Source organism: Canis aureus, chromosome 32 (genome assembly GCF_053574225.1).
Source record: "Canis aureus isolate CA01 chromosome 32, VMU_Caureus_v.1.0, whole genome shotgun sequence".
Taxonomy (NCBI): Eukaryota; Metazoa; Chordata; class Mammalia; order Carnivora; family Canidae; genus Canis; species Canis aureus.
In genome coordinates this window covers 18,868,172-18,882,009 of record NC_135642.1, presented here as the reverse complement: position 1 = coordinate 18,882,009, position 13,838 = coordinate 18,868,172, and the positions used below count along the sequence as shown (strand labels likewise).

Here is a 13,838-nt window from a genome sequence, read left to right as displayed (position 1 = left end):
GCAGCAGGCAGGGGTGGCTTCTTGCTCCTCCACCACTTCCTTCTTCTTCTCTAAAATAGCAAGAATGCATCTTTTTGTAATAATTTTGCGAACAATAGTGCATAGAATGCCTAGACATAGGGAAATTCGGGTACCACTCTGTACTAGTTTTCTATTCAAAAACAAAATGCCGTTATCTCATAGACATGAAATGTTAATGAGCTGTGTTTCTGTGCCCACTGGGAGCCACCCATGGGCCAGTGCTGCTGTGGAGAGTGCTAGAGATTACTGAGTAGAATGTCAGAATTCAAGTGACCTCAAAGCCCCATTGTGACCAAATGGCCCTTTGCATGAATGGGGATGTTCACACTGTGGCCTGTGACCACAGAAAAGGGAGCTGATACACCATCTCTAGACGATTATGTAGTTTTTCACCAGACTACTCCTGAAATGAGGCTGAGGATCCCATGGGAGACCAGAAAAATCAAATGTTAAATCTGTGCCCTCCCCAGGTTGTAACATCTGAAAAGCCACCACAATGGAAAGTGACTGATTAATCTTGTCGACTCTGGTGAGCTGGTACTCGGATGTTAAGAGCCAAGACCACATTAGTATGACAGTCAGACTAGACTAATCAGGGTAGCCACGTTATTTTGTGCATATAGACACAACCTGGATTCCAACAATAAATAGTATCTTGTCCTGACTTTTGATAAGGCACTTTCTGTATATAGGGTTAATTTGAACCCTTTCTTGCTAACCCAAGCACCCTACTCCTTCAGCCTCTAAAGGGCCAGGGTAGCCAGCATCCAGACTTGCAAGCTCGCAGCTACAAACATTTTTCTGAGTTCATAAAAGGCCATCCCAGGATCACCTTCATGCATTTCAGAAAGGGATGTAAGAGATCAATGAATTGAATTTTGGCAAACTTAAGCTTCTTATACTTAAACTAATTTCTCCAAAATCTGTCTCAACTTCTCTCCACCGTATCTGGAGTTGGATATTTCATTTTTGGTCCCTACCTCAACCCCTCCACTCATCCACAAAGTTTGTTACTTTCTGTTCACTCAGACTTTTCTCCCTTTCTTAAAAAGTCAGCTTTTTCTCTTACCTAAACCCTTATCCTGGTAGCTCTTGTGGCTCTGCCTTGTTTTTCCTATTATCTACAACTCTTTCCCCCACAATCTCAAGAAAACACAAATAACTCACCTTATTTCATTTTCATTGTAGTAAGTATTTCTTGAGTGCCTACTGTATGTCAGTGTTGTGTGCTGTGAAGAATATCAAGGGAGGTTAGAGTCCCTGCCCTGAAGACCTGACAATTTAAACAAGGAATTGGTGAAGTGGACAAGTGTAACAGTAAGGTGTGGCAAAGTATGTGCCAAGCAAAGTTGAAACCCTGTGTTTGGGGGACCTTATGGAAAATGGGACCATGACTGGAGATAAGAGACTCCACAGGGGCTGCATTTGACCCCCGTCTGATGGTGCCAATGGTGAATAATCTTTGATTTCTGATTGTTTTCAGTACTTGTGCAGTATCTGGTACTGCAGCACTTAATTAACACGATGCATTTAATAATGTGACAGTCTTTTAAAATATATAATTTGTTTCATGCCTAATTTTGTCACCTATGGTGGATCTGGTCTCCCTGGCAGAGAGTAAACCCCCTTGGTGCCAGCTCTTCTATTCCTCAGGGACATAGCATGGGCTTAATTAACCTTGGCTGGGTCATGATGACCCATGATGGGTCAATAGATTGGTTACTTCAAACAATCTGACATTAAGAACCCAAGACCTCCTTTAAATCAGGGCCTGGTGTTTAGAATCATAGTGCACCGCCTGATATATTTCGAAACGCTGCAGCCCTCTTTAAAGCTGTACTCCACTAGAGTCTGCCTAATGCTCCCAAAGGACTCTCTATAGAGAAGCTTCTTTAGAGACACCGAGATCTTTGAAACTAAATTTAGAACCAAAGTAACCTGATGTTGGTGGCCACTTATCAACCTTGTCCAGAGCACAGCTAGCTCTGCTCTGTGGTCTGGTATGATTGAAGGGGAGGAGCCTGCAGAGGAAGTGGGCAAAGCCCACATGGGAAATCTGAGCAGTCTCTGCAGCCTCCAATTCCAGACCAAAGCAAAAGTTTATCACAGAGGCATTTTTCTTTATTTCATGAACTTGGTATTCGGTCAATACTTGTTCTGTTACATGGTAAGCTATTTATGGACTCAGGGAACTCTGGCTTCTTGACTGATGCCATTTCCTAGGGGTTGTTATAGCCAATCTTCTTGCCTCATAGAATTGTTGGAAAGGATGGATGAATTGTTCATGAGCAATCCCAAACATTAGACAGTCTGTACTGTAGTCACCTCACCCCGATGTCAGGATCACATTCATCTCAAACTGGATGCAGTATCCTTCCAGGTGGCTTCTTGCCTGGACCACCTCCCTTAACCTTCAGAAGTCAGCAAAGCCAGATCTTGGCTTATCAGACATCAGCGTGTGATGATTCCTTCTGCCTCCCCACCTCATACAATGGAACAGAAGGGAAGGCTGGCCACTTGAATTTCTCTTCATCACAGTGTTTTCAAGATTTCAGTTATCACTCTCATGCAGCAGTGCCCTTTGGATCCAGGAAGCCTTGCTGTCTAAGGACTTGATTTTCTGGACTGCTAGCTTGTGTTCAAGGATGTTCCTTTCTCAAGCAGGGCACTAAGCAGTTTTAGGAAACGCTGATACAACTGTAGCAATTTTCCCCAATTTGTTCCTGACAAAGAACTCTCCTCAAAATTGAGTTGGCTTCTTTTCTTTTGTTCGAAAATGCTGGTAAACACAATTAGCCTCATTAACCTCAGTTTCTGTTTCATAACTGAAAATTAGCCTACAATCACTGGTTTGCTGGAAAGCACAGTTGTAATTAGTCTTTAACAGACTGATATGAAAAATCTGCCTCTTCTTTAATTTCTTTGACATCTCCATGCATTTGAAAACACGTCTGAACTCTCTCATAGTGGCACTGGGGATGGAAGTAAAAATAAATCAGGGATTTAAATCAAGGATCCCAAGCTGAGACGTTAAAACCAATATTCTTGCACATGGAAATTGGATACGAGGAGGCATTTGTTGAGGAGGAGATGACGAGAAGATAGATCCTATGAAGCCTATTCCCAATACCGCTTCTGACACGTCCAAAGAAAGGGCCAGTATGCTGATGAATCTGTCATCCGTAGGCAAAATCAAATGATTATTGGCAAAAAAAGATAGGGGAAAAATTAGTTGCTGTCTTGGCACACGTGAAGAATCATGATATCAACTCTCAAAAACTATATTGTTGACCAGGTTTACAATGCCCCCTTTTGTGGGCAAAAAAGTCACATTTCATGAGCAGTCTTGGAACTTGTTCATCTTTCAGTCCAACACCTGAAGGCTGGACTTTCGGGCCTTGTGATCAGACAGCTGGGATTATGAGTCTCATCGAGAAACTCTATGGCCATCATCCTTCAGTGGACAGGAGCCTACAGAAAGTGTCCAAAAGGATGAGGATGTTCATTTCCTTTTGATCAACCTGCAATTTGCTGAGGTAAAGGGAAAGTAATTTGAAGTAGTTCAACCAGGTCTGTCTCTGGGCCTGAGTTAAAACAGGATGTGATCCGGGGAGCCTGGCTGCGATGGACATCCATTTGGTAGAGCCCATCAACCTGGATTAGTCCCTGAGGTAGCAAATCAAACGCATATACTGATGTGTGCTCTTCTGGGTTGCTGGCTTTGGGGATGGCATGATGGAGATGAATGCTTCAGTGCTCAGGAATCTGAGGCCAGTGGGATCTGGTGTGTGTGTGTGTGTGTGTGTGTAGGGGTAGGTGATATAGGGCACATCCTTAGGCTGAAGCATGAATGACTCCAAATGAGGCTCATTGTGTAAGGTGCCCTGAAGTAGAAGATGGGAGATCTATGAGTGGCAAACATCTTTTCCTTTATTGGCCTCAGTTGACTTTTGGTGGAATGAGGAGTTAGGAGGTTATAACCCCTAAGACCCATCTAGTTCTGGCACCCTTTGAGTGGATACTAGGCAAAGTCATAATCTCCAGCCTGCACAAACAAGTATTAGATTCCTTAATATAGACATAATTCTTTTCTTTGTCTCTTCACCTGCTCCCCAAACTACTTTATTGTCTTAACCTCCACTAAATGTTCTTAATTCCTGACTTGTTTTTCTGTGGACTTCAACAGTGCCCCCTGGCAGGCACATGCTCAAAGACCCTGAATTGTGCTCCGCACCCATGTGGGCTCTGGCTGGAGGGCTATGAAATGGAGCCCAGCTGTTCTATCTGAGTGCCCAAACTGCAAATGAGAAATCTTATAATTCAAATTGAAGTTCTCCTGTGTCACCCCCTGCACTTCTTATAGAGTCCCATAATACCGAAATAAAATAGTCACTAAGTCAGGAAATAATCCAGGGCAGTAAAGTAGCTTTTATTAGGCACCTAAGGCATCAGATGCAAATAAAGTAATGAGAGAGGAAATTAATATTATTTTCTCTGTGCTTGTTGGAGAAGGCATGTGTGACACTTGACTGAGTAGCAATATCTCTGAAACATCTTCCTTATTCTCTTCGGCATTGTTTATGCAAGAGTCTCTGGCTGTGCAATAAGCAGGCTCAAATGGTCATGTGGTTGGGCAAGATAACTGGGTCTAATTACTGAGAGTCCCTGACAGAAGTGTCTGAGTTGAGAAATCCATCTGAAGAATTCCCAGGTATGTACTTTTTAGGAACCGCTGTATTCCAAAGAATGACACCGAGACTCCTACTTGCAGGGATGTGTTTGTGCTTGGCTGTCCCTTACCCTGTCTCACTTTCTCTAGCCTCACAGCCATATGCTTTGTCTGTTTCATTTTCTATTCATTTCAAACAGGCATCATGTATCCCACAGAAAGAGTAAGATTAGGGGTGGTTATTTTGACAAGACATTTGGGAATAGGCACCTCCCTCTTCCTTTGGCATTCATTTCTTGCATGTTTCTTTTGGGTAATTAAATATGGAAAGGTCACCTAGCATCCTGGCAAGTACAGGAAATGGGAGGGGGGACATGAAGTAAAAGCCAACAATCAATATGAGAAAGTCAACACTGTGTTTTTGTTTTTCTTCCAGTTTCTCCAGAAAGGGATTAGTGAGGTATTGATTATTCATATGCCACCTACTTCCCCAAAGATTTTTGAGGCAGTCCAATGTGAGAGCATCTCAGTAACACCTGCATGCTCCTAAATTTAATTTCTTGGCAAAATAACAAAAAGCCAATGCAGAAATATGATTTGTGTGCTTCTAAGTTCCAGTGGAATAAAAAATTTGTCTCAGGGAAAACATCTGTATTCACTTGTTCCAGTTCTTTGTTCCACCATCCAGTCACGTTATCTTCATTTCAAGAAAATATTTGCTTCCCTGTCCTGCTCAGATGTACATGTCAAAACATGTGCAGCTACAAGATTTGGAGCTTTCCATTTCTTGCACCTTCTTGGCCCAACCCAGCAAGAAGGGCGAACTATATCCCGCAGCCCCCAGCATCTAAGGGGGCTTGTGTCAGAATGAACCCTCTTTCAACAGAGCTACTTCTCTAGAGGATTGCCACCCCCTCTGGATCAGTTCTGATAGTTGACATTACAATTGTGACCATTTGGAAATTCTGAGCTCTACTCATAAAACTGGGTTGTCACTACTGTGAACCTATCCCAGGCTTTCTCAGTCCCTGGTTTTCTTTGTGCTATTCCTTTGGCCCGAAATTCTCCCTATTTACACTACCTGTCACAATCCTCCTCATTCTTCATGGCTTGAAAGACTGCTATTTCATGAAGGCTTTGGTATCAGTTGTCATGATAAACCTGAGTAACAAGTAATCAAACTGTAATAGCAAACTACAGTAAACACTGATTGATCCCCACAAGTCCATAGGTCAATTGTATGATTCTTATGGTCTCAGTTGGGTTCATCCATGTAACTGCAGACAGCTGTGTGATGACAGAAAGGTATGTTAATCTTGGCTGGCCTTTCTCACATATGAGGTTGACTGGCTGTGAGGAGGCCTAGGGTAGCCTTAATTGGGACAACTGTGCTTTCCTCCACATGGTCTCTCATCCTTCAGAAGGTTGGCTTGGGCCTGGTCTCATGACAGTGTCGGGGGCTGAGAGACAGAGGCAATGTGCAAATTCCCCTGAGGCTTAGGCTCAGAACTGGCAAATCATCATTTCTGCTGCTTTCTGTTGGCTAGCTCAAGCCACAAGCCCAACTCAGTTTGAAGGAGTGGGGAACTAGATTCTATCCCTCATAGAAGAAACTGCAAAATCACATTGTAATGGGCATGGAGAGGAAGAATGAATAATTGGAAATTTTTTTTCAGTCATTCGACCACAACTTTTCTGATCACCTGGCTTGAAGTGATTTTGATTTATTCTTATCATTTGGATAGCAATTGGAAAATAGAATATTATTTGGTCACTTGCTTTGTCTTCCTTTATGACCCTTAAAGTGAGAAATCATGTCTCATTCATTCTTTAGGCTTCAAGTTGCTTCATTCGCTGACTTGCCCCTCTTAAGCATTATGCATATTTAAACATAGAAACAGTCTACAAATAAAGCAAGATAGAAAACATAAGCACACAGAATTTTCAGTCTGGAATGACCTCGAAAGTTCATGCTGTCATTCTGTCCGGTAATAGTATATAAGCTGCTCTAAATAGAAAGCTGATAGAAAAATGGTCTCAACATGTAGAGAAGCCCCTCAACTAATCAATGCCTGTTGCAAACATCTGTGTACCCTAATATTCCAGGTTTACATTTCCTACTTCTCAGCAGAGAAAGAATGGCTACTTTCTCATTTTCATCCTAGCCTTTACTGTCTGCCTTCTTCCTCTCACTATGATTCAGCTACATACTTCATTAACAACAATGATATCCACTCATCATTCCAAGTTGAAAGCCTAAGTGTCAAGCAGTGCCTTGCACCTAATGGGTAATCAATAACTGCTGTCAATGGAAGAGATTCCTTCCACCTTTGTGTTTCAAGGTCCCACCTAATCAAGGGTTCTCCATGAGAACTATTATATGATCCTGCAGGAAATTCTGGCTTCTCTGATGTCTTTCTTGACTTCCTTCCTGAAATATGGCTCCCGAGAGAGTCAGTACACCTCAGACCTTCAGCGAATACTAAGTCTCCATCTGCTTGAATCTTCCAACCAGCCTTTTGGCAAGAGTTGGATTTTTCAGAAAACAAGCCCAATCCAGTTGGGGATGGGGGTGGTGGTGGCAAGGAGTGAACTCTGCTCTGAAGAGAAAGGGAAGATTGAGTGCTGTATTGATTCCTTCATCTTAAGTGCTCTCCACTCTGCAGAATGGAATTCAATTAATATTTCAGATTTTTAATGAAACTTGTTCTCACCATGACTTTTCCTGTCACCATTGATTTGAGTTCTAGGTTTGTAGACCTCAGTATTAAAGGTCTTTTATAATCTGTATATACTCTCATAGTTTTCCTGTTTGGGTTTGCTTCCTCAGCCAAATCACTGACAAATAAAAGCCTGTTTTTTCTTTCACTTTAGGAACAGTTTTTAAAGAAAGCCTTTTTAAGTATACAATTCTGTACCTTTTATTGTTAGTTATAGGTTAGTATGTTAAACCTCGGTTTATAATACAATGTATCTTTCAGATTCTCTCTGACCCATTTTCTTTGAATCTGTTCCTGTGATGGTTAATTTTATGTGTCAGCTTGACTGGATCTCAGGGTGCCCAGATATTTGGCTGAAGATTATTCTGGGTGTGTCTGTGAGAGTGTTTCCAGATGAGATTAGCATTTCACTCTATAGGCTAAGGCAGATTGTCCTCCTTAGTCCTGGTAGACATTATCCAACCTGAATTCTCTCTCTCTTTCTCTCTCTCTCTGCCCGACTGCTTGAGCTGAAACTTCAGTCTTTTGCCTTCAGACTGAGACACCATTGGTGCTCCTGGTTCTCAGGCCTTTGGACTCAGATTGGAGTTTATATCACCAGCTTTCTTTCCTATGTCCCCAAATCATGGACAGCAAGTTGTGGGACTTCCCAGCCTCCACAATTGTGTGAGCTAGTTTCTTACAATAAATCTCTTTATATACATCCAATTAGTTCTGTTTCTCTGGAGAATCCTGACTAATATAGTCCATTATCGTGATATGACTATGGCTTTTTTAAACTTAGGACAACCTGATATCTGGTTCCCTCTGGCCATTTAGCCTCAACTGCCAGCATTTCTCAATCAACAGAGGTCAACAGAAGTAATCAAATTGACAGCCCCCTCTGCCCTTTTACCTTTCAGGATGGTCTGCTATTCTTTATGACTTTCAAGATTCTATCTTTACTGATTTCCTTGAAATTTGGTCTTCCTTATCAGAGGAGGACAGCTTTTCACTTTTGCCTTTCAAAAAGAAAGAAGAAAAAGAAGGAAGGAAGGAAGGAAGGAAGGAAGGAAGGAAAGAAAGGAAGAAAGAAAGAAAGAAAGAAAAGAAAAGGAAAGGAAAGAAAAAAGAAAGAAAAGAAAAGAAGAAAAGAAAAGGAAAGAAAAGAAAGAAAAGAAAAGAAAGAAAAGAAAAGAAAAGAAAAGAAAAGAAAAGAAAAGAAAAGAAAAGAAAAGAAAAGAAAAGAAAAGAAAAGAAAAGAAAAACTTTCCAAAATCATTTCTTTCTTTTCCATAGTCAGGGTCTTTTTGAAATTTTATATAGTACTCTCTTAAAACAGGCTAGAAATGGTTACCAGACTTTCAATTTAGAGTAATAAATTATTGGCCAAAATCTTCCCAAGTGTTTGTTTCAAAATGTTTTAAAATGAAATCTCAAAGGTAACTTTAATGTAACTTTTTACTTTGTAATTATTTATTCCTGATATTCTCTCAGAGATTTCAAATAATAATAGATTTCTCTTTTCTTTGTTTGTCTTTATCCTTTAAGAGAAACCTCTATTCTTCAGGCAGTTAAAACAACATTGATCGAGCGACTGCTAGATAACTGGTGCTTGTACGGGGGACTGAGGATCCAAATGTTCTCAGGCTGTGCAAGGAATATATATTTTTTTTTTTTGCAAGGAATATTTTGTGTGTCTTCCCACCAAAAGCCTGACCAGGAGCCTGATCAGGATCCTGAGGAGACTGACTAGGAATGCTGGGTAGGCCTTTCCTTCTTTCGTTTTGCTCCCTCTGATTCCAAATGATGTTTTGGGCACTTGATGTTCATCTAGTTACTGAGTAAGATATTGAACAGATTTCCTTCTTGTTAGGATGCAATTTTAAATGGAAATATTTCTGTTTTTTAAATTATTTCTGCCACTTTTGAATACTAGGCTGTGGTCATTCCAAACCTTAGGTCTCATCACATTCCAGGTAGTATAATCCTTATACCATCAACTATTTATGCCTCCTTACATTTTCTGGCTGTACTTTTTCCCCTCCTAAAGTGTATTCCTATTTCCTATCTGCCAGCCTTTCCCATGAATGCTCAGACACAGAATTTCTTTCAGTTTTCTGTAATCTCAGTTTCTAACACCAATAAATAATCTACCTATCACTCTAAGGACTTACGAACTTCCCCTTCTTATCAACTTGACATATTTTTAATTTTTGTCTTTAGTTTTTACATATCGTTGCTTCAGTTCTCTGATGTGACTTCTTTGCATCCAGTTCTACACACTAGCTACCTAATTTTTGCTTTTCAAACTCTCACTTTTCCTTTCTTGTTCTTTGCAGAGGCTCCTCCCGCCCCAGGCTCTTGCTCCAATGCTTACTTCTCTGGCCTTTCTCACCAGGGGTCTGCTGTCTGCTTAGCTGCTTGGCTCATAGCTTTTCTTGGAATCCATTCATTTACCTCTGTGTCCTTACCTCCTCCTTCTCTTGCCTATGCTCACTAAATTTCTCTTACCTAATTGTGCAAAACAGAATTTCCAGAAATTGGAAAGTCTCTTTACCCACCCCACCCCAACCTCAGTCTCCATCACCATTCACCATGGTGAAACAGCAGGATCTCACGAGAGGTTGATTTAGTTGGACAATACTGTGAGCAATTTTGGCAATGCCTTATGGCCTCTCCCAGGCACAGTGTCCCCTTCATGCTTCTCATCCTCTCTTTATTGGTTACTGGAAACCTCTCTACCATGCAAAGAGATTTGGTTAACATTTTATTTTGACAGTTTCAACTTACAGAAAAGTTGCAATAATAGTAGAAAAACTTCCCATGTACTCTTGACTCAGAGCGCCATTCAAGTTTTGATAAATGTCTCATCAACATCCCTTATAGCAGAAGGTCCACATGAAGTGCATCCACTGAGCCAGTTGTCAGTATCCCCAGTCTTTTAATCTGGAATGTTCCTTAGTCTTCCCTAATCCCCATGACCTTGACATTCTTAAGACTGTAGTCCAGTCGCTTTATAGAATTTTCCTCAGTGTAGGTTCTGTAGTGTTTCCTCATGATCTTATGGAGGGGATATCATAGATGCTGTGATAAATGCATTGTGGGTTGATATTTTGAGACTATGTAAAATCCTATTTCTCATCCAATTTTTGCCCACAAGTTTTAGAATCCTTTGGTGTATTTTTTGCCTGAATTGATTATTACTGTGATGGAAATTGCAGGTATTCAATAATACCATTCCTTCTACATTCATTAGTTGATTTCTTATCCTAAAAAAATTTTCCTTCTCAGCTCATTAATTTATTCATTCATTTATTTATATCGGTGTGGGCTCAAGGCTTCCTATTTTATTCAATATGTTGTAATGCACTCTCATAATATCTATTTTGATGCTCAAATTGTCCAAGTTCGGTCAATGGAAGCCCTGTATATGGGAGCTTTTGGCATGTCTCCATCACTGCCCTATCATTTCCTCGGTTTCGGTTATAAAAAGATGTCCTGGACTCATCTTGTTCTTTGCCTGACCCAACCCTGGAAAACCAGTCATTTATATATATATATGTATATATGTGTAAGTGTGTATATATATGTGTGTGTGTGTATACCTATGTGTGTATACATACACGTATTTATTCTCCTTCTAACTATATTGAAAACTATGGGTGCTCATTGATACTTCTTATTTTTTTAAAGATTTATTTATTTATTTATTTATTTATTTATTTATTTGGGAGAGAGAGGATGCAATCTGGGGGAAGGGCCAAGGGAGAAGGAGAGAATCTTCAAGCAGACTCCCCACTGAGCAGGGAGCCTGATATGGGGCTGAGGCTCTGAGATCATGACCTGAGCTGAAATCCAGCATCGGACACTTAACCTGAGCCACCCAGGTTCTCCCTCACTGATACTCCTGATTCCAGTACAACACCACAGGGTTTATTCTAGCTTCCCATCTTTCTATACTTATACTTCCTTTCCCTGACAGTGAGAAGGTTGGCACCCTGTATTTCTATTCCCCTGCATGTAACCAATCTCCTGACCTCACCGGCTACTGTGCTCCTGGTACAAGCCCAGCCTCTTCCTGGGCCTGGCCTCCTTCAGATCACCTACATATTTGTGACTGCCTTAGTGTCTTTTTGTTAAAGGAAATAAATAAACCAAGAAATATCTATTTAAAAAGGGAAGGCAAAGAGCGAAAGCACAGTGCTAAGAGTTTTTATCCAAACCATGTTTGTTATTGCCATCTCTCATTGAAATTTGGCAATTACTTCTTTACCACTTATGAACTAATCAGAAATAATTTAAAAATATATCTTTGACTTTTTTGCTCTAATATTTATATTTGTTGACAACATGTGCTGTTGCTACCAACAGTTACTAGCCAATTGTCTTTGAGAATAGATGGGAATATAAGATACCCAGTTTTGAGCTGTGAAGAGAATAATTTCTATTTTGATCCAAATGGGTTGTTAGGATGTACAAACAAGGATCCTCAAAATCTTGGTGGCTTAACATAGCAAAAGCTTAGTTCTTTTTCGTGCAATATGCCCAAAGAAGGTAGACAGATGGAGATCTCAGAGACCTAACCTGATGGAAGCTTTATTTCTAAATGTGTTCCTGTGATTTCCAGAGTTATAGGAAGAGATTGTGATCAATTGCACACTGGCTTTAAAGTTTCTACCAGGATGTGAAGGATAGCATTTCTGCTCACATTTCACTGGCCAAAGCAAATCATATGACCATTACTTCCCAGGAGATGGGGAATTCCTGCCATGTGTCTTGAGAAAAGAGAGTATGAAATATTCAGAGACAAGCACTAATGATTCTCATAGTGTCCTTGGACAAGGGACATCAAGGCCAGCACTGTGACTTTGGCTCTGCCTTTTATTACCAGTTTTACCTTGTATTGTTTCCATTTCTTTATCTGTAAGGAAGGAAAACTTAGCCTATGTGGTTATTACAAAAGAATACTAAAAATGCTTTACAAACTGTAAATACTTTAAGAAGCATGAGAGCATCATGGCTACTCTAATAAATGTTCCTGGATGGCAGATAAGTTCCCTGGGAACTTCCATATTCCAGGTGCTGAGGAGGATAACCTTCTGATCTCGTTGTAAAAGTAATAGGCACTTGGTGTTGAACATTTGCTAATACAAAAACACATAAATAAGAAAATACAAATACCCGTTATTTCAAAACAGAGCATTATTTACCTTTTGGTATTCAACTTCCCCTTTATTTTCTGTGTATAGTTTAAGTAGTTGAAATAATGCACCATATTTGGTATTATTACATCAGTGTGCATTTATTTTCAAATTATAATTTGAACTTTATATTCAATATTTTTCTATATTTTTACTTAAACATTAAACTTTTTCATAATTATGAATTTCTTTGAAATAGTGTTTTTTGAAGCCCACATAATATTTTGTAATTAAACATTTATCTACTGTTGGGCGTTTAGACTGTTTTCACACACATGATATTCATGTTTACTTAACTCTGCCAAAGATGAAAGATTTCCTTGCCTCCACACTGTACCCATTCTGTATTTCAGATTCATTCCTCATCCCCCTCTGCTCTGCTCCACATTACAGGCCCCCAGGTCAGTTGGCTGCCGGCTGAACTTACCTGGTGGAAGACACTAACAGAAGGCTGCAGAGCAGGGTAAGAAAGATGCCCAGCTGTTTCTTCCCTTTACTCTGTCTTGGATGTTTTCTCTGGCAGTAGCCATGTCTCCTCCTTGACTCTGGCTCTCACCAGATAAGATTCCCTGGACATGACCCAACCTCTTACTCCGGTAACACTCCCTTCTCCCTTTGTCTCTCTTGCCTGGGTGTGATACTGGCTTCCTGCTGTTGCTCATCTCTCGTTATCTCCCGGTTGATACTTAGCTGCTCCATCACTTGGGTTACCAATTCCCTGCATTAAATTCTCTCTGAAGAATGGCTGCCTAGGAAAACCACTGGGGCCTGAAATGGAGAACAGTTGGAAGGAGTGAGGGAAATGGACCAAGGGATGGACACTGAGTATTGACGTTGGTGATTTTTTAAATTTTTAAAAAGACTTATTTAATTATTTAGAAAGAGAGAGCAAGTGTGGTGGAGAGGGGCAGAAGAAGAGGGAGAGAGGGAATCTCAAGCAGATTCCCCACTGAGCAGGGAGCCGGATGTCCCTGAGATCATGACCCGAGTCCAAATCAAGTGTTGGACACTTAACTGATTGAACCACCCAGGTGCCCTGGAGATGTTCTATTAGTTAAGCTGGATGATGAGTAGAAGTGCATTCATGTTATGATTACCATCTGAACGAAGTTAAAATGTATACTTGGGCAGCCCGGGTAGCTCAGCGGTTTAGCACTGTCTTCGGCCCAGGGCATGATCCTGGAGACTTGGGATCGAGTCCCACGTCAGGCTCCCTGCATGGAGCCTGCTTCTCCCTCTGCCTGT

The 13,838-nt window shown here is 40.7% G+C and overlaps 1 protein-coding gene across 50 annotated transcripts in view; it reads left to right on the top strand.

Annotated features, from left to right (window-relative positions):
• Positions 1–326: 326 nt before the first annotated feature.
• Positions 327–13,838, top strand: part of LOC144303162 (uncharacterized) — a 48,865-nt gene continuing 35,353 nt past the window's right edge. For 21 of the 50 annotated variants that reach the window (XR_013370207.1, XR_013370206.1, XR_013370205.1 and 18 more), the window contains exons 1-3: positions 327–550; positions 3,390–3,557; positions 12,987–13,056. Coding sequence is in view for 4 of the 50 variants with exons in the window: in XM_077881010.1 (XP_077737136.1) it covers positions 1,461–1,472; positions 12,947–13,056 (122 nt within the window). In the remaining 46 variants the exon portion in view is untranslated. Of the gene's footprint in view, positions 551–1,209; positions 1,473–3,316; positions 3,558–8,940; positions 9,155–12,946; positions 13,057–13,838 lie in introns of all 50 variants that reach the window. The other 29 variants (XR_013370185.1, XR_013370184.1, XM_077881010.1 and 26 more) reach the window with 13 other exon arrangements.